Here is a 19,143-nt window from a genome sequence, read left to right as displayed (position 1 = left end):
TGTTCTTTCCAGAGTTGCAGTATGCATATATGAGCAAACATTTATTTATTTATTATATTCTTATTCCATTCCTCCATCCTTTTTACACAATATTGATATACCACTACATATTGTCCTGTTTAGCTTTTTTTCCTTAACAATATAGAGATTGTTCCATATTAGTACACAGAAGTTTCTTCATTCTTTTTTATACAGCTGCATAATAGACTATAGTATGGACATATCATAATTTAACTAATCCTCAACTGATGGGCATTTAAGTTGCTCCCAAGCTTTTGCTATTGTAAACAGAGTGCAATGAATAAACATACACATCTAAACTTGTTTTTTTATTCAAAAAATTTTTGTAAAATATGCATAAAATTTATGGTCTTAACCATTTTTAAGTGTACAATTCAGTAACGTTATGTGTATTCACACTTTTACGCAGTCAATCTCCAGAACATTTTCATCTTGCAAAACTGACACTCTATGAACAGTAACTATCCATTTCTTCCTCTATCCTGGGAACCACCATTCCATTTTGTTTCTATGAATTTGACTACTCTGGGTACCTCATATAAGAAGAAGAATACAGTTTTTATCTTTTTGTGACTTGTTTTTTCACTTACATAAATGTCCTTATGATTTATCCATGTAGCATTTTTCAGAATTTCCATCCTTTTTAAGGCTGAATGATACTGCATGGTATATATTCCATATTTTGTTTACCCATTTACCCATGGATGGACATTTGGGTTGCTTCCACCTTTTAGCCAATGTGTAGACTTGTTTTTAAAGAAAGACAACTTTGTTTCTTTCAGGTGATACAGTAAAGCAGGTTCAACCATGAGAGAGCTGTGGGGCAGCCATCCATTAGGTTCTAGGTTTACTGAAAGGTGGGGCACATTAGGTGCTCACATACATGCCTCCTAATTCAGGCCTCACCTCTATGTGTGGTAGGCATGATTATCCCAGTTTTTAAGAGAAAATTTGAGATTTAGGTGACATCAGAGTCACATACATGGTAAGAGGCAGAGCAAGCCTTCAAAATCAAGGCTACTGGCTGTGTGGCTGTCCAGTGCCTGTCTCCAAATGTTGGCAGAGGCGACCACTCCCAGAACATGCAGGTTTCCCCTCCTTACCTTCATCCACACTATTCATTAGCTCAGCACATCACTAATTTCCTTTACAAGCCTGAATCCACTGTAGTCTATTTTAGAATCACACGTTACATTTGTGGAATCTGAAGTACTGATATGTTATTTTACTTTTCTCTGTCAGCTAATCCAAAAATGTCATTTTTTAAATTAACTTTTTTTTTTTCTGGTGATAGAAGTAATCCAAGGCCACTGTGGACACATAAGGAAGGAAAACACAGCCCCGAAACTCCATTACTTGGGTGGGATTCCAGCACACCCACTGTTGTGTCCCTTGAACTTGCCTCGATGTTTTGCATTAGTGGTAACATTGCTGTATTTTCCCATCTTTCTTTTTGTGTTTTATTCTTTTTTTTTTTTTTCAAAAAAATGTTTTATTGGAAGCTGCTGTTTCAATTCACCTTAAGGTCAATATTTTAACTAGGCAGACTATTTTGTTTTTTTTGAAGAACATTATGTTTACTAGGCTCTCCCCTACCCCAAGTCCCCCCCCAAACCCCATTACAGTCACTGTCCATCAGCATAGTAAGATGTTGTAGAATCACTACTTCTCTTCTCTGTGTTGCACAACCCTCCCCTTGCCCCCACCCCCCACATTATACATGCTAATCATAATACCCCCTTTCTTTTTCCCCGCTCTTATCCCTCCCTACCCTCCCATTCTCCCCAATCTCTTTCCCTTTGGTAACTGTTAGTTCATTCTTGGGTTCTGTGATTCTGCTGCTGTTTTGTTCCTTCAGTATTTCCTTTGTTCTTATACTCCACAGATGAGTGAAATCATTTGGTATTTGTCTTTCTCTACTTGGCTTATTTCACTGAGCATAATACCCTTTAGTTCCATCCATCTTGTCGCAAATTGTAGGATTTGTTCTCTTCTTATGACTGAATAATATTCCATTGTGTATATGTACCACCTCTTCTTTATCCATTCATCTACTGATGGACACTTAGGTTGCTTCCATTTCTTGGCTATTGTAAATGGTGCTGCGATAAACATAGGGGTGCATCTGTCTTTTTCAAACTGGAGTGCTGCATCCTTAGGGTAAATTCCTAGAAGTGAAATTCCTGGGTCAAATGGTATTTCTATTTTGAGTATTTTGAGGAACCTCCATACTGCTTTCCACAATGGTTGAACTAACTTACATTCCCACCAGCAGTGTAGGAGGGTTCCCCTTTGTCCACACCCTCACCAACATTTGTTGTTGTTTGTCTTTTGGATGGTAGCTGTCCTTACTGGTGTGAGGTGATATCTCATTGTGGTTTTAATTTGCATTTCTCTGATGACTAGTGATGTGGAGCATCTTTTCATGTTTCTGTTGGCCATCTGAATTTCTTCTTTGGAGAACTGTCTGTTCAGCTCCTCTGCCCATTTTTTAATTGGATTATTTGCTTTTTGTTTGTTGAGGTGCATGAGCTCTTTATATATTTTGGATGTCAAGCCTTTATCAGATCTGTCATTTATGAATATATTCTCCCATACTGTAGGGTTCCTTTTTGTTCTATTGATGGTGTCCTTTGCTGTACAGAAGCTTTTCAGATTGATATAGTCCCACTTGTTCATTTTTGCTTTTGTGTTTTTTGCCAGGGGAGATATGTTCATGAAGAAGTCACTAATGTTTATGTCCAAGAGATTTTTGCCTATGTTTTTTTCTAAGAGTTTTATGGTTTCATGACTTGCATTCACGTCTTTGATCCATTTTGAATTTACTTTTGTGTATGGGGTTAGACAGTGATCCTGTTTCTTTCTCTTACATGTAGCTGTCCAGTTTTGCCAGCACCACCTGTTGAAGAGACTGTCATTTCCCCATTGTATGTCCATGGCTCCTTTATTGAATATTAATTGACCATATATGTTTGCATTAATATCTGGAGCCTCTAATCTGTTCCACTGGTCTGTGGCTCTGTTCTTGTGCCAGTACCAAATTGTCTTGATTACTGTGGCTTTGTAGTAGAGCTTGAAGTTGGGGAGCAAGATCCCCCCACTTTATTCTTCTTTCTCAGGATTGCTTTGGCTATTCAGGGTCTTTGGTGTTTCCATATGAATTTCTGAACTATTTGTTTCAGTTTGTTGAAGAATGTTGCTGGTAGTTTCATAGGGATTGCATCAAATCTGTATATTGCTTTGGGCAGGATGGCCATTTTGACGATATTAATTCTTCCTAGCCACGAGCATGGGATGAGTTTCCATCTGTTAGTGTCCCCTTTAATTTCTCTTAAGAGTGACTTATAGTTTTCAGAGTATAAGTCTTTCACTTCTTTGGTTAGGTTTATTCCTAGGTATTTTATTTTTTTGGATGCAATTGTGAATGGAGTTGTTTTCCTGATTTCTCTTTCTGTTGGCTCATTGTTAGTGTATAGGAAAGCCACAGATTTCTGTGTGTTGATTTTGTATCCTGCAACTTTGCTGTATTCTGATATCAGTTCTAGTAGTTTTGGAGTGGAGTCTTTAGGGTTTTTTATGTACAGTATCATGTCATCTGCAAACAGTGACAGTTTGACTTCTTCCTTACCAATCTGGATGCCTTGTATTTCTTTGTGTTGTCTGATTGCTGTGGCTAGGACCTCCAGTACTATGTTGAATAATAGTGCGGAGAGTGGGCATCCCTGTCTTGTTCCCGATCTCAGAGGAAAAGCTTTGAGCTTCTCGCTGTTTAGTGTGATGTTGGCTGTGGGTTTATCATATATGGCCTTTATTATGTTGAGGTACTTGCCCTCTAGACCCATTTTGCTGAGAGTTTTTATCATGAATGGATGTTGAATTTTGTCGAATGCTTTTTCAGCATCTATGGAGATGATCATGTGGTTTTTGTCTTTCTTTCTGTTTATGTGGTGGATGATGTTGATGGATTTTTGAATGTTGTACCATCCTTGCATCCCTGGGATGAATCCCACTTGGTCGTTGTGTATGATCCTTTTGATATATTTTTGAATATGGTTTGCTAATATTTTATTGAGTATTTTTGCATCTACGTTCATCAGGGATATTGGTCTATAATTTTCTTTTTTGGAGGGGTCTTTGCCTGGTTTTGGTATTAGGGTGATGTTGGCTTCATAGAATGAGTTTGGGAGTATTCCCTCCTCTTCTATTTTTTGGAAAACTTTAAGGAGAATGGGTTTTATATCTTCTCTGTATGTCTGATAAAATTCCGAAGTAAATCCATCTGGCCCGGGGTTTTTTTTCTTGGGTAGTTTTTTGATTACTGCTTCAATTTCTTTGCTGGTAATTGGTTTGTTTAGATTTTGTGTTCTTCCTTGGTTAGCCTTGGAAGGTTGTATTTTTCTAGGAAGTTGTCCATTTCTTCTAGGTTTTCCAGCTTTTTAGCATATAGACTTTCATAGTAGTCTCTAATAAATCTTTGCATTTCTGTGGGGTCTGTCATGATGTTTCCTTTCTCATTTCTGATTCTGTTGATGTGTGTTGATTGTCTTTTTCTCTTAATAAGTCTGGCTAGAGGCTTATCTATTTTGTTTATTTTCTCAAAGGACCAGCTCTTGGTTTCATTGATTTTTTCTATTGTTTTATTCTTCTCAATTTTGTTTATTTCTTTGATATTTATTATGTCCCTCCTTCTGCTGACTTTAGGCCTCATTTGTTCTTCCTTTTCCAATTTTGATAATTGTGACGTTAGACTATTCATTTGGGTTTGTTCTTCCTTCTTTAAATATGTCTGGATTGCTGTATACTTTCCTCTTAAGACTGCTTTTGCTGTGTCCCACAGAAGTTGGGGCTTTGTGTTGTTTTTGTCATTTATTTCCATATATTGCTGGATCTCCATTTTAATTTGGTCGTTGATCCAGTGACTATTTAGAAGCGTGTTGTTAAGCCTCCATTGTGTGTGTGTGAGCCTTTTTTACTTTCTTTGTACAATTTATTTCTAGTTTTATACCTTTGTGGTCTGAAAAGTTGGTTGGTAGAATTTCAGTCATTTTGAATTTACTTAGGCTCTTTTTGTGGCCTAGTATGTGGTCTACTCTGGAGAATGTTCCATGTGCACTTGAGAAGAATGTGTATCCTGTTGCTTTTGGGTGTAGAGTTCTATAGATGTCTGTTAGGTCCATCTGTTCTAGTGTGTTGTTCAGTGCCTCTGTGTCCTTATTTTCTGTCTGGTGGATCTGTCCTTTGGAGTGAATGGTGTGTTGAAGTCTCCTAAAATGAATGCATTGCAGTCTTATTTCCTCCTTTAGTTCTGTTAGTATTTGTTTCACATATGCTGGTGCTCCTGTGTTGGGTGCATATATATTTATAATGGTTATATTCTCTTGTTGGACTGAACCCTTTATCATTATGTAATGTCCTTCTTTATCTCTTGTTACTTTCTTTGTTTTGAAGTCTATTTTGTCTGATACTCGTACTGCAATGCCTGCTTTTTTCTCCCTATTATTTGCATGAAATATCTTTTTCCATCCCTTGACTTTTAGTCTGTGCATGTCTTTGAGTTTGAGGTGAGTCTCTTGTAAGCAGCATATAGATGGGTCTTGCTTTTTTATCCATTCTATTACTCTATGTCTTTTGATTGGTGCATTCAGTCCATTTACATTTAGGGTGATTATCGATAGGTATGTACTTATTGCCATTTCAGGCTTTAGATTCGTGGTTACCAAAGGTTTGAGGTTACTTTCTTTACTATCTAAGAGTCTGACTTAACTCACTTAGTATGCTGTTACAAAGACAATCTAAAGGTTCTTTTCTATTTCTCCTCCTTTTTCTTCCTCCTCCATTCTTTATATATTAGGTATCAAATTCTGTACTTTTTGTCTATCCCTTGATTGACTTTGGGTATAGTCAATTTAATTTTGCATTTGCCTCACAATCAGCTGCTCCATCCTCCCTACCATGGTTTTACTACCTCTGGTGACAGCTATCTAACCATAGGAACACTTCCATCTATAGCAGTCCCTCCAAAGTAGACTGCAGAGATGGTTTGTGAGAGGTAAACTCTCTCAGCTTTTGCGTATCTGGAAATTGTTTAATCCCTCCTTCAAATTTAAATGATAATCTTGTTGGATAAAGTAATCTTGGTTCCAGGCCCTTCTGCTTTATGGCATCAAATACATCATGCTACTCCCTTCTAGCCTGTAAGGTTTCTGCTGAGAAGTCTGATGTTAGTCTGATGGGCTTTCCTTTGTATGTGATCTTATTTCTACCTCTGGCTGCTTTAAAAAGTCTGTTCTTATCCTTGATCTTTCCCATTTTAATTACTATGTGTCTTGGTGTTGTCTTCCTTGGGTCCCTTGTATTGGGAGATCTGTGGATCTCCATGGCCTGAGAGACTATCTCCTTCCCCAGATTGGGGACGTTTTCAGCAACTACCTCCTCAAAGACACTTTCTATCCCTTTCTCTCTCTCTTCTTCTGGTATCCCTATAATGCAAATATTGTCCCGCTTGGATTGGTCACACAGTTCTCTCAATATTCTTTCATTTTTAGAGATTCTTTTTTCTCTCTGTGCCTCCGCTTCTTTGTATTCCTTTTCTCTAGTTTCTATCTCATTTATTGTCTCCTCCACCATATCCAACCTGCTTTTAATACCCTCCATCATGCTCTTCAACAATTGGATCTCTGACCTGAATTCATTCCTGAGTTCTTGGATGTCTTTCCGTACTTCTATTAGAATGTTGATGATTTTTATTTTGAACTCCCTTTCAGGAAGAGTCACGAGGTCCATATCATTTAAATCTTTCTCGGGAGTTGCATTAATAATTTTACTCTGGACAGGGTTCCTTTGGCATTTCATGTTTGTATATGGCGCCCTCTAGTGTCCAGAAGCTCTGTTCTGGAGCTGCTCAGCCCCTGTCACAATGTCGGGGGTCACAGGGGAGCAGTACTGGCACCTGGGGGCAGGAAAGAGCTGTTCCCCGCCTCCTGGCTCCTGTGCCTCTCTCCACTGCCTGAGCCAGTGGGCCGGTCACACAGGTATGTTTTTGTACCAGAGCAGCTGGATGTGGATCCCTGCTTTCCACAAGCAGCCGGGATCCCAGTCTCCTCAGGAACTCTGCCTGTATTAACTTTCCAACTTGGCAGTCATGCGAGTCTCATGAAAGCACCATGAAATGTAGGTTTGTGCTACCAGAGCAGATTTCTGGAGCTAGGTATTCAGCAGTCCTAAACCTTCCACTCCTTCCCTGCTCTGTTTCTCTTTCTCCCACCAGTGAGCTGGGGTGGGGGAGGGGCTTGGGTCCCGCGGAGCCACAGCTCTGGTACCTTACCTCGTTCAGTGAGGTCTGCTCTTTTCTCCAGGTGTGTGCAGTCTGATGCCATCCTCTTTCCTGTTGCTCTCTCAGGATTAGTTGCACCAATTAAATTTTCTAATTCTATCCAGTTTTAGGAGGAAGCCTCTGTCTCTCCTCTCTTCCCGCCATCTTTCAGAGAGCTGTGTTTTATTCTACTTCTTCATTAATGCTTAACAGGGCAGGGCAGTCTTGCCAGTGGAGAATCTATAGCATTGGGCAGGGAGTTCACGCTGGGTCTCTTGTGCTTGTGGCCTGGGTAGGCCCCAGTAAATGCCATCAGTGCTACAACTTACCTTTGTTTTCAAAACAGAAGCTCATAGTTTATTTGGCCTCTGAACTTGCCAATGGGTTTCAGCCTGGTCAAGTTCACTATGGATTCAGTGTGACCAAAGAAAATGATAGCAAAATGTTCTTGGGGTGAAATGGTTATACCTAACTTTATTCTTAGGGTGGCAGGTCAGTCACTAAAATCCCGTTCACTCAGAACAAGTCTGCATTCAGCAAGCCAGTCTCTGCCTCTGGGTCCCTCTGTCCACACAGCTGTCCTGCATAGTCGTCCCCTGGGCCTCTGTCCTCTGCTCTGCTCTCCTGCAGCCTTGCAGCCCTGCCACCATGTCATGCACAGAGCACTGGGCGGAGCTCTTTATATAGAGTCAACAGCCATGTATTGCCCACAGGTGTGCAGTGAGCTAGTCAACCAGGGCCAGGTGAGAATCCTGGCCACAGGAACTCTCATTTTATCCACACTCCACCCCTCTGGGATTCTCTCCTCTCAGTCTATGGGCCCTTAGTCCCCTGCAATGGTCTCTGTGCAAAGAAGCTTGAACATAGTTCTCCAGCCTCTCTAGCAAAAAGTCTTACAGACACACAGGCCGGGCTTGTGGCTCTGTCTCTGACCTCTGCCTCTTTGGTCTTAATGGCTGGAACTGCTGCTCTGGTTTCAGCTGTTGCCATAGCTCCAGTAAGATCCTATTTGGCTTCCTGTCTAATTTCTGTCTGTCTACTCCTGCCCGTATCAAATCAACCCACATCTGGGTCCTTGGAACCCTCACGAGGCACTCAAATTCCTCCTGTGAGTAACAGGTCTTATTTCTTTCCAGGTTCTCATTGCTTCAGCTACTGTACATGTCACCTCACATTTTGTAATTGCTGCCTCAAGGCGGGCTGCACTGTCAGGGAAGACAGCTTTCCCATCTCTGATCCCGACAAAACAATTCCATCCACCCCTAAGTCCCACAGCCACCGGCCCCGCCTGAGTATAGGGGCGGATCATAGAGTGCTCCATGACCTGGGGAGGGGGCTGCTCCTCTCCTTGGGGTACTTTCAGCTGCTGGGTCTTTATTTTCTTTACAACCACTGGGTGTGCTTTCAATACAGGAGAGGCTGGTGCCTCCAACACCAGCCCTTCATCCTTCCCCAGCTCCTCCATTTCTGGGGCTTATGGCACCTTTCTCTCCACTCCCCCAAGTGCCTCCTCTGCTACAGCGCATCACAACAATGCCAGCTCAGTCTTCAGAAGGTCTCTTACCTTCACCTCAATGCTTCGCAGCTGGTGTTCTCATGCCACCTCTGCCTGTGCTTCCCTAAGGAGTTCTTCTTTTTCCTTGATGGCCTCTTTCTCCTTCAGAACACCTGGCAGCACTGCCATCTCATCTCCAATGGCACCTTGCTGCCTCCTCCCGCATCAATTCCCCTCCTCAGGGAATCCACAGAGGTTTGCAGCTCGCATTCTCCACTGCCATTTCTTGGGTCTCCTCTATAGAGCTTTTTAAGACTGTGAGAAGCAGCCAGCCCATAGTCCCTGCTGCCTCCCGGGCACTCTGCTTCTCAAAGGATCTGCTTACTCTACCAAGGGCCACCCCTCCTGCCTCAGGTGTCACCTCCACTTGCCTCCAGTCCTGGGGTGGGAACCAGTCCTCTAGGAGGCAAGCCGCCTCAGACCACATACCAATTGGGGGATGATCCACTGTCTCCCCTTTCACAGGGGCAGCCTGCCCATTCATAAGGGCAGTCTGTCTTTTTCCTTGGTCAACTGAACCCTGCTGACTTTCGCCAATTGTCTTGCCAATGGGTTTCAGCCCGGGTAAGTTTGCTATGGATTCAGTGTGACCAAAGAAATTGATAGCAAAATGTTCTTGGGGTGCAAGGGTTATACCTAACTTTATTCTTAGGGTGGCAAGTCAGTCACTAAATCCCATTCACTGAGAGCAAGTCTGCATGCAGCAAACCAGTCTCTGCCTCTGGGCCCCTCTGTCCGCACAGCCATCCTGCACAGCCATCCTCTGGGCCTCTGTCCTTGGCACTGCCACCACTCCAGCCTCTGCTCTGCTCTCCTGCAGCCCTGCCACTGTGTCGTGCCCAGAGCACTGGGCGGAGCTCTTTATATAGAGTCAACAGCCATGTATTGCCCACACGTGTGCAGTGAGCCAGTCAACCAGGGCCAGGTGAGAATCCTGGCCACAGGAACTCTCATTTTATCCACAGCCTCACAATTTGATTTTTCCCAGATTTCCCTTCTCCTCTCTCTTTCTTCTCTGGGCCTGGCACATAGTTGGCACTCAATATATATTTAATTAATGAGTAAAAACTACCTTTTCTACTCACACAGTTTTTACTTAAGATAAGTGACTGGTTCTCAGACTGAATTTAAATCTGGATGGGAAAAGGAGCCACAATTTGGTATAAATATGACTCTTCCAGAAACCTGTCCCTTTAGCCTGAGGCATCACAAAGCTTCCTGAGGGCCTCCCATTCTCCGTGGCAGATGTACGGCTAACCTTGAACAACTTGGGGGATTAAGGGTGCTGACCCACCGCACAATAGAAAATCCATGCATAACTTTTGACTCCCTCAAAACCTAACTATTCATAGCCTTATTCTTATTGACCAGAAGCCTTATCCAAAACATAAACAGTTAACACATAGTTTGTGTATTATATGTTCTGTGTACTGTATTCTTACAATAAGCTAGAAAAATTTTTTTCAAAAAGTTGCAAATCTCCAAAAATTTTCTCACATATTTATTGAAAATAATCTATATATATATGTAGACCTGTGCAGTTCAAACCTGTGTTGTTCAAGGATTAACTGTATTTGGATTTCCTCTCTAGTGTACACTCACTGGGGAGGTTTTTCTATGAGCTTGAGAACTCTGGCTCATAGAATACTGCCTTCCCCAAATAGGCTAATTATGGTGATTCAAATGGCTTTACAAGTCAGAATTTAAACAGCATACAATTAGAGACTTGCAAAATGCCTACAAAATGTAGTTCTTCCTAATTTCATTACTGTCTCTATTGATTAGAAACTGGTTGCTTTCAGTCTTGATTTTCAGGCTTACCTGGATCTTAGCAGCTAGACTAACAGCCAGATCATTTGAGTTGGTGGGAGTTGCCGTGTTGCAAGTACTCAGCCACGTGAAAAAATTATTGGGATGAATTTCTGGATCCCCAAACATAGAAATGTGGGTTCCTGTCTTGTCAATGGGTTTCAACCCCGGGCAAGTTCACTATGGATTCAATATGCCCAAGGACAATGACAGCAAACGTTCATTGGGGTGAAAGGGTTTATTACCCAGCTTGTTCTCTGGCAGTACATTGAGCACTAGTGTCTCTGCCTCCACCCAGAGCACTGGGCCGAGCTCTCTATATAGCACCATAATAACTTACTGCCTAAAGGTGTGGAAGCGGTAGCCTAGCAACAGGCCAGTTACATCATCAGGTGGTTTAAGTTCAGTGAGGATCCTGGCCATAGGAACCCCAACTTCCCCATAGTTCCTAAGATTGAAACTTCTTCTGGGGTTATTAGTAACCATGCATTTAATTTTCTTCAGGATCTCTGAGCAAATTCTGGGAAGCATCATCCTTTGCTGAGGAAAAAAATGTATAGACATTTAGATTGTGTACTGCATAAAATCTAGCAGACACTACTTGCAAAGCTGTGTGCTATGTTTTTGAGCTATATCAGTCTTGACAAAGGTGTACTTCCTGTAATTTGTGTAAAGTACCATATGGGCTCCAGGGCACTCATGCCCAAAATTATGTCCAGAACGGCCCTTGTTGCTCATTCCATTTGATCAAGATTCCAACCTCTCACCCTTGGCTAGAGGCAATATGATATAATAGAAAAAAAAAATTCTAGATAGGCTTCTGGAGAGCTGAATTCTATACCATGGACTAGTAGGGTTGTCATGGTTGCTGTTAATCTTAATAAGAACCAGCCCTTTTCAATCTTATTACTCCACTATCCTCAATACATGGCTTCGAACTCTTGGTCTAAGAAGGCTGTTGAAGCTCCTGCCATCATGCCAGTATTCCATTCAGGAGGAAGAGGAAAGGAAGGAGAACAATATTCCTCCTTTCTTTAAAGATGCTTAACTGAAGTTACATGTGCTACTTCCATTTACATGTCATTGGCCAGAACTTTGGTCACATCCCTACTGCAAGGGAGGCTAAGAAGTGTTCAGGTGGGCAAGTGCCCAGCTAAATTAGGACGTCTCTTCCTATAGAAGAATGGAAGAAAAGGCTATTGGGGGAGAGCATATGGGACCTGACTAAAGCCTCCCCATGGGTGGAGTCTGTCCTTGGAGGAAAAAACACTGTGATCATGCTATTTATTTGCTGGGAACGTCCCAGTACAGTGAGCCAGGGAGACCCCTGCGGTTTTGGCTCTCATTGTTTGGGTCTCCACGGATACACCATGTATAAAACCTCTGTTGATGTGAATTCCAAAGCCCAAATCTTATCCTTTGCACAGTTCGCACAGCACCTGACACTATCAAGATCTAGTATCTCTTCAATGATTACCAGGTGCTGGGCATAGTCCTAAGGACTTAATATGTATTTTCATACTTAACCTCTCACTACAACACTATGGGGTAGTTACTGAGACTTAGAGAAGCTGAAGACTGGCCCAAGTTCACCCTGAATAAAAGCAGTAGGAGTAGGATTTGAACTCAGATCCCCTTGTTCCAAATCTATAGCTTCTAAATACTAGGCTGACACTTTCACTTTTACCTTTTAGCAAGGGAGGACTGCCCTGGCCTGGCCTCCAAGAGCAACCACGGCCTTATTGCAGACATGCTCATTAAAGCAGAGAGATACTATGCCTGGAGAGTGGTAAGGAAGGATAATCCCTGCTCAGCAAGGAGCTCTTCTGCAACCCTCATCTTCTTATGGGGCGGTCTGAGGTCTGTGTAATTGTTTTTTCTGCTTTAACGGGTGGAGCTCTGATCAGGGCAGTCATGACTGTCCCTTCTGTCTTGTGCTGCCCCATTCATGGAATTCACAGCTGCCTCTTCCTCCCCTTCCTCTGCTTGCATCAGTAGTCTTAACTGTACATGTATAGCTCAGTGGGGCCAAGCAGCCACATCCATGTTGGCTCTAATGGGCCTGGTTTGCATGCCGTGGATGGTTGGCTCCCTGGCTGGGCCCTCTGTCATGGAGTCTCTGGCTCTGGTCTCTTCTGGAAGCTCTTAACCCACATTCTAATGCATGATAAGGAAGTTCAAGGTTATGGCTGTGCAGTTTTCTACATACCCCTGTGCTGGCTCTCTAGCACTCAACTACCCAGTGACAGTCACAGAAACCTTAGTCATTTTGAGAACACAAAAAGCTTGTCTCTAAGACATTCTTTCTGCCTTCTTTCATTATTAGTTCCTCTGATAGCTGCCCCTCATGAAACTTCTCAGTAGCATGCCCTCCCCTCCCAGATTCCAGTCTGTGCCCTCAGGCAGGAATTTCATTGCCAGACAACCCCCAGTTTCTGGTGGGCGTTGCTGCCATTCTAGGCTGAATGGCCACCCCTGGTCAGGTGGGTTAGTGCCAAAATTCAGATCCCAGTCCCTCGAGGAGGTTATTTACCCCTGAGGAGCCTCAAGCCTGGTTTGAGGCAAAATGCATTGATTTGCCTTTTTGCTCCCCCATTACTCAGCTCAGTAGTCCTGATACATGTGGATCACTTTAAGGCCACACCATCCTCCTTGAACCTTTCTTATTTGCCTGTGAAACAAAACAAAACGTTTTTGAGACAATTAGAATTCTCTGTTTAATCTCTCTCCTTCCTACTACTTTGATCTCTATTCCTCCTTCTCTTTTTTCTCACCCTCTTTTTCTTAGATTATCACTATATTTTATTGAAGATAGCTTTCCCAAGTTCTGCCTTTTCTTTTGCTTTTTAAATTGTTTTCATGTTTTCCTTAAAAATAGAAATATTCACTGGTTCTATGCTTAATGCCTACTAGCACTTTTAGATTCTTTTCCCTAGATAACAGTAAGTTACTTTTCCCCCAAATGAATAAGCCTTCTTTCCTCACAAATCTATGAGATGTGAGAGTTAGATTAACTTTCAAAATCTTTTATAATTGGTAAATATAGCTGAAGGAAATCCCCAGAAATGATAAGAGTTGTTAACCTTGGTGACAACCAGTGACCTGAGGTCTGGAGTGGGAGGAAGACTTGTTATTTACTATACTTAAATGTTTTTTGAGCCAAATGCATTTATTTATTATTTAAAATTCTCCTTGTTCATTGATCAAGTTTATTTCCTGGCCTAATACAAAATGGTTCCTCATAAAAAGATTAAAGAGATGATTAAATTTCCTTTCTTATATCCTACCCACTAGCTAACCACTCAGTCATCCATTGTTAAATTCAGTGGTTCAGAGGCAAGTGGGAGCTCTCTAAACCCTGGCTCACGCTGTGTCAGTTTCCACCAGTTCTGGCCTGTTACTCCTGCAAATAGTTCAGTGCCCTGGCAGACAAGCTGTTAATGCTTCCACTGACTATGGAAAAGACCTGGGCTTTCCAAATCCCCGTGCTTTCCTGTGGAAGGCTGAAGGACTGTCCACCCCAATCCCAGAATGCACAAAGCATGCATGTTTCTCAAAGAAATAAAAATGCTATAATGCAAAAGTGAATGCAGAAGCATTTTGCACTCTTCCCTTTACACTGTAGTGGTTGGGGTTTTGATCTTATTGGATTCATCATTGTTTTAGGAGATGGAATGAGGAGAAAAGGAAAAAGTGAAGTGCCCACAGCCCCCAAGTTTGTTGGATCCCCGCCCTCACCCTGGCTCTTTTAGGACTGCCTGGGAGCTAGGCACTGGGGGAGTAGAGCTAAGGCTAGGGGAAGAAGACCTTGCATTTAACAATCTCTAAAACAATTATGGGTAATTCATCCCTTCCATTCCTATTTCACCTTTTGTTCACAAAGTTCAGATACTAGAGAAGGGCCTTTCTCTTCTCCTTGGCCAAACTTCCCAGAAGTTTGTAGACCTTCTGGAGGAGATTGCTAATGCTCTGAAGGGTGCAGGCTGACCTGTGCTGGGGGCTGCAGCATCATCCCCACCATGCTCTTCTCGTAGGTTTTGGAAAACCAGGTCTACGTACTCTTTTAGTTCACTTTGTGCCACAGCAGTGACTCCTGTCTTGCTGCTCAGAGCATCTTTTATTAATATTCACTTTTATTTAAATGAAAGACAAAAATAGAAGTCAGTTTATATAAAGAGGAGGGGAGAAAACGTAAGAAGTGCCAAATGTCTGGGTGGGCTGGGTGTCCTACATGTCGTCAAGTGGTTTGCAGCCCCCTGAAGGAGGATTACCTGGAGCACTAAGGGCATATGCACAACAGGTACATCTCTTGAACATCATGGCACCTGCTTTCACTTTGAGATTTTCTCTAATTATCCTTGGTTGGATTCTGTAAGACTGGTGGATTCTGCAGAAGGGACAAAAGGAACCTTTGAAAAGTTAGAAAACAAGATGTCAATCCAGGCATGGTGCTGTTGGGCTGAGCCTGGCTGCAGTGGGTTAAAACACAATGGTATGACCTCTGTCCTGTCCACTCCTTTGGTCCCCAGAGTAAGCTCCTAGTTTGTTCTCATATTCAGAGAGAGCAGGATAAATAGAGGGACCAGCTATAGGGTCTTATTAAAAGTGCTTCCAGTCTGGGCCGCCCTGAAACTTTGACATGAGAAAATCAGACATTCAAAAGAAGAGTGGGTATCAGATAAAAGCAAGGCCTATCAAGATGCATTTGTTGTTGTGACATTTCCTTAGCCAAAGCATCCCCTCTGTTTTCTTTTGGGAAGGGTCAGTGTAAGTCAGCAGGCTGGGATAAAAGTATGGGTACAACATGGCAAAGTCCCTCATGTTTTGTGTGTCAGACAGACAGTACTCATGCTTTGAATTTCAGGCACTTGTCTTCATCTTGGATGACAGAAATGGTCTAGTTACAGGTAACACTGAAAACATTGTCTTGGTTACCACTTTACCAGTTGTATATGAAAAAATATATAAGGCAACAAACAGAATATATCTGAAATCATCTGATTAACTTATCTTCAATTTAGGAGCATGGTGAAAGCATCAGGGACCCATCATCCCTCTTTATTCTGACATTCAAGCAAGATCACAGTCCAGAGACCAGGCATATTCGCAGTCTCCTCTGGAAACTGGTTTACTACCCCTGAAGGCCAATGAGTGGCAGAGGCTGTCCCGTACATGGAAATTCACAGAGGACCAGATCAGAGCCACAGAGGATCAGTGGTCAGGTGAGCATGGTCTAGATGATGTGGGCAAGAGCCACCAGTGTTAGGAATAGCAGTCCTTCCTAGTGGCAGATCTTTCAGGCTAAGTGCCCAGTACTCACAGTAAGCAGCAGACTGCAAGGGCCCAGGAATGGAGACAGTTAGCTTAGGTCCACAAAGGTGACTGAGAACTTTGCAGCTTGCAAACACTTATGGGAATCTGCAATAAACTGAAGTTTGCAAAGCATGATTACTTTTATTGATCCATATTGGTGGCATTTAGCCTAGAAGGAAATTAAGGTTCCCAACTGAATGGATTGCAAGGATTTAACAGCTGGCCCGTCCCTGGTAAGCCAGCCTGATTTCTGGTGTTCCTTGTGATTGTCTGGGGTGAATGGGTTCATTGGCTAACAAATGGCTTACTGTTTATAGCTTCCACTTCAAGGAGGAACCCCTTAAACATGGCCTTGGATGAGGCCAGCTGTCCCATGAGAGACACACTGGATACAGACTCAGGGCTCTCTCTGTAGAGGATTCTAAGCCATGGAGTCATTTCAGTCAGACTCCAGCTCTCAGACTTAGTGAGGTCTGGTTAGCTGGGGTTCTTAGCTTTGCTTTTTTAATGATTTGACCAAAACATAGGAAATATAGGAAGTTTATTTGGCGTTAATCAGGTAGTTAACTTTGAAAACAAAGAAGCAGGCATTTCTGTTGGCAAAACTGTCTCAGAGTGCTTGTTTACTTGGATATCATGAGGTGTAAATGAGTCCCATGCTCCAGGGTTGATTCGCATTGCTGACTGCTGGGGATTGTACACGGCAGAACCACAGCCCACAGACACATGCTGCTTATGCCACATACAAGTAAATTGTGGCACTTTTTGTTACTAATTCGAGAGATACATTTTCATGTGAAAAAATGGAAGATAATGCATTGAAAAGGTTGAATTTTGTCTACAGTTTCTGGAAACATTTCCTTTTTATTGTTTATGTGGATAAAATGAAAGTTCCTGTGGCCAGGATTCTCACCTGGCCCTGGTTGGCTATCTCACTACCCAAGTGTGGGCAGTAAGTTGTTATTGACTCTGTAGGGGGAGCCCTGTTCAGTGCTCTGGGCAGCACCGTGGCACAGCTGCAAGGCTGCAGGAGAGCAGAGCAGAGGCTGGAGTGATGGCAGTGCCAAGGACAGAGACTGGGATGGCTGTGCAGCCAGAGAGGGAGGCCCAGAGGATGGCTGTGCAGGCAGAGGGGCCCAGAGGCAGAGCCCGGCTTGCTGCATGCAGACTCGCTCTGAGTGAATGAGATTTTAGTGATTGACCTGCCACTGTGGAAATAAAGTTGGGTATAACCCTTTCACCCCAAGAACTGTTATTTTTTTGGTCACATTGAATCCATAGTGAACTTGCCTGGGGCTGAAACCCATTGGCAAGACAGTTAAATTTTCTCCTTTGTCACTAATTAGCCATATGGTATTCTGTGAAAATTTAAGGAAGATTCAGTTGCCTTCTGGAAATCTCTCTTGATCCAAAGAAATGGGTCACAATGTCAAAGAAATGAAAACACAGTGTCCCTTTATTACAGAGAGCCTCGAGTACATTCAGCTGTGCCAGGCCAGGGACACACCAGCTCTGTAAGCCATGGTGCATGCTCGCTGGAGTTTATAGTCTGGTTGGCATGGTAACAGCACCATTCATGATCCAATCACATTATCATCCAGGGCAATACTACTGGGCCTAAGGAATATGTAGGCTTGTGAGCAAAGGAATGACACGTTGATGATGATATTTAAGAAAAATTAGTTTGGCAAGGGCAAGATTAGGAAAAAAACAGGATTTGCCTAGGAGATCATTCTTTATGTGTGCAGTTTGCTTTCCCTGAAACACCCGCTTCTCTAACAGTCTGTCCAGCAAGTTTCCTCCTCAGAGCTCAGGCCCTTTATTGGGGGCATCTGTCTGCTCCCACACACACTCAGGCAGAGCAAGGAGCCTATTGGGTGTTAACTGTGAACTCCTGCTGGGAGTAACAGTGGCTTCCCTTCATATCCCATTACTTTCCCCAACACCTCTCAGGGGTAGGTGTCTGGTGAGGATTGGCTCAGCAAATAATCCTGGCGTGGGGACGCAGACTTCCATCAGAAACTGGCAGGATGGCCCATGCTCACCTCTCAGAGGTTAACCCACAGCAGCAGCATCTGTGTGCTTGCTAGGCATTCAGATCTGCACCCCAGATGGGCTGAATCAGAATTTCCATTTTATTTTAACAAGATCTCTAGGTGAAATATGCCCTTTGAGTTTGAGAAATGCTGGTGGATAGCGGTGCTGCCTGAAGGGTGAAGAGAAGCTCCATACCTCATTCAAGTTGTTCTGTACCGCCAGGCAGAGAGTGTTCAGTCCCTCCTCCTCTCCTCTGTGTCAAGCACAGTAGGTTCATGGCAGGTGTCGCAGTGAACCCAGACTCTGGCTCACCCTTCAGAAGCACTGGTGCGGGGAACTGCACGGGCTCTCACCTGCTGGGCTTTTACCTGACAGCCATCAGAAGAGGAGTGACCTTGCAACCAGTCACAGAGAAATTTAGCAAGAATCGAGATCACAGTGGAAAGAGACATCAGTATGTGGTGTTTCACCTCAGACCTTTTGTGCCTGGTGTAGGAAAGGAAAGCTTCCGTGAACATGGCCACAGGGCTCTGGTCATCTGGCTGCATGGGACCCTGATGACACAGGCCCCTCCCATCAAGCGTCTGTATGAAGAATTGGTACTCGCAGGTTTCCCAGAACTAGCTGGTGAGTTAGTTTTGGGAGATAGAAACTTCTTGTCCTTAAAGTGGTAGGAGACAGTTGACAGGAATACCATCACCCCTGACAGCAGCAGTCCAGCTCGGTGTTAGCCGTGGCTCCTAAAGAATATGTAGCTTCTCCTTTGTTGAGTGACTCAGTCCTGACCACTCAGGACACTAGTGGTGCTTGACATTACCCTCCTTCTGGGTATTTGCAAAAGTGTAGGAGTGTTTCTGTTCATGTGTATGTGTGGGCAGAGTGGAGGGCTGGGGGGTGTCGGGGCAGGAATGCTAAGCCCACTCATAAGGTTATAGTATAGTTCTCCACAGCTAAGAAACTGTCTTGCTCAAAAGCCAGTTGCTACTGTTGGGAAACTGCAAGTTAGTGTATTTAAAAATGTTATCTTTATGTTGAGAGAAAAGAGTAGACAGGTTATCACTTTGCCAGCTGAAGTTACTGCTAAAAACCACTCTGC

At 43.1% G+C, this 19,143-nt stretch overlaps 1 protein-coding gene across 1 annotated transcript in view; it reads left to right on the top strand.

The window, feature by feature from the left end:
• ANKDD1B (ankyrin repeat and death domain containing 1B) overlaps positions 1-19,143 on the top strand; it is a 57,690-nt gene that overhangs the window by 34,136 nt on the left and 4,411 nt on the right. The window contains 5 exon segments of the mRNA XM_057497507.1: positions 12,392-12,410; positions 12,413-12,486; positions 15,719-15,827; positions 15,830-15,919; positions 18,543-18,674. Of these exon segments, the coding sequence (XP_057353490.1) occupies positions 12,392-12,410; positions 12,413-12,486; positions 15,719-15,827; positions 15,830-15,919; positions 18,543-18,674 (424 nt within the window).

This window comes from Manis pentadactyla, chromosome 2 (assembly GCF_030020395.1).
Source record: "Manis pentadactyla isolate mManPen7 chromosome 2, mManPen7.hap1, whole genome shotgun sequence".
In the NCBI taxonomy this organism is placed as follows: Eukaryota; Metazoa; Chordata; class Mammalia; order Pholidota; family Manidae; genus Manis; species Manis pentadactyla.
Note: the sequence above shows the minus strand (reverse complement) of the source record. Positions and strands in the feature narration are given on the sequence as shown.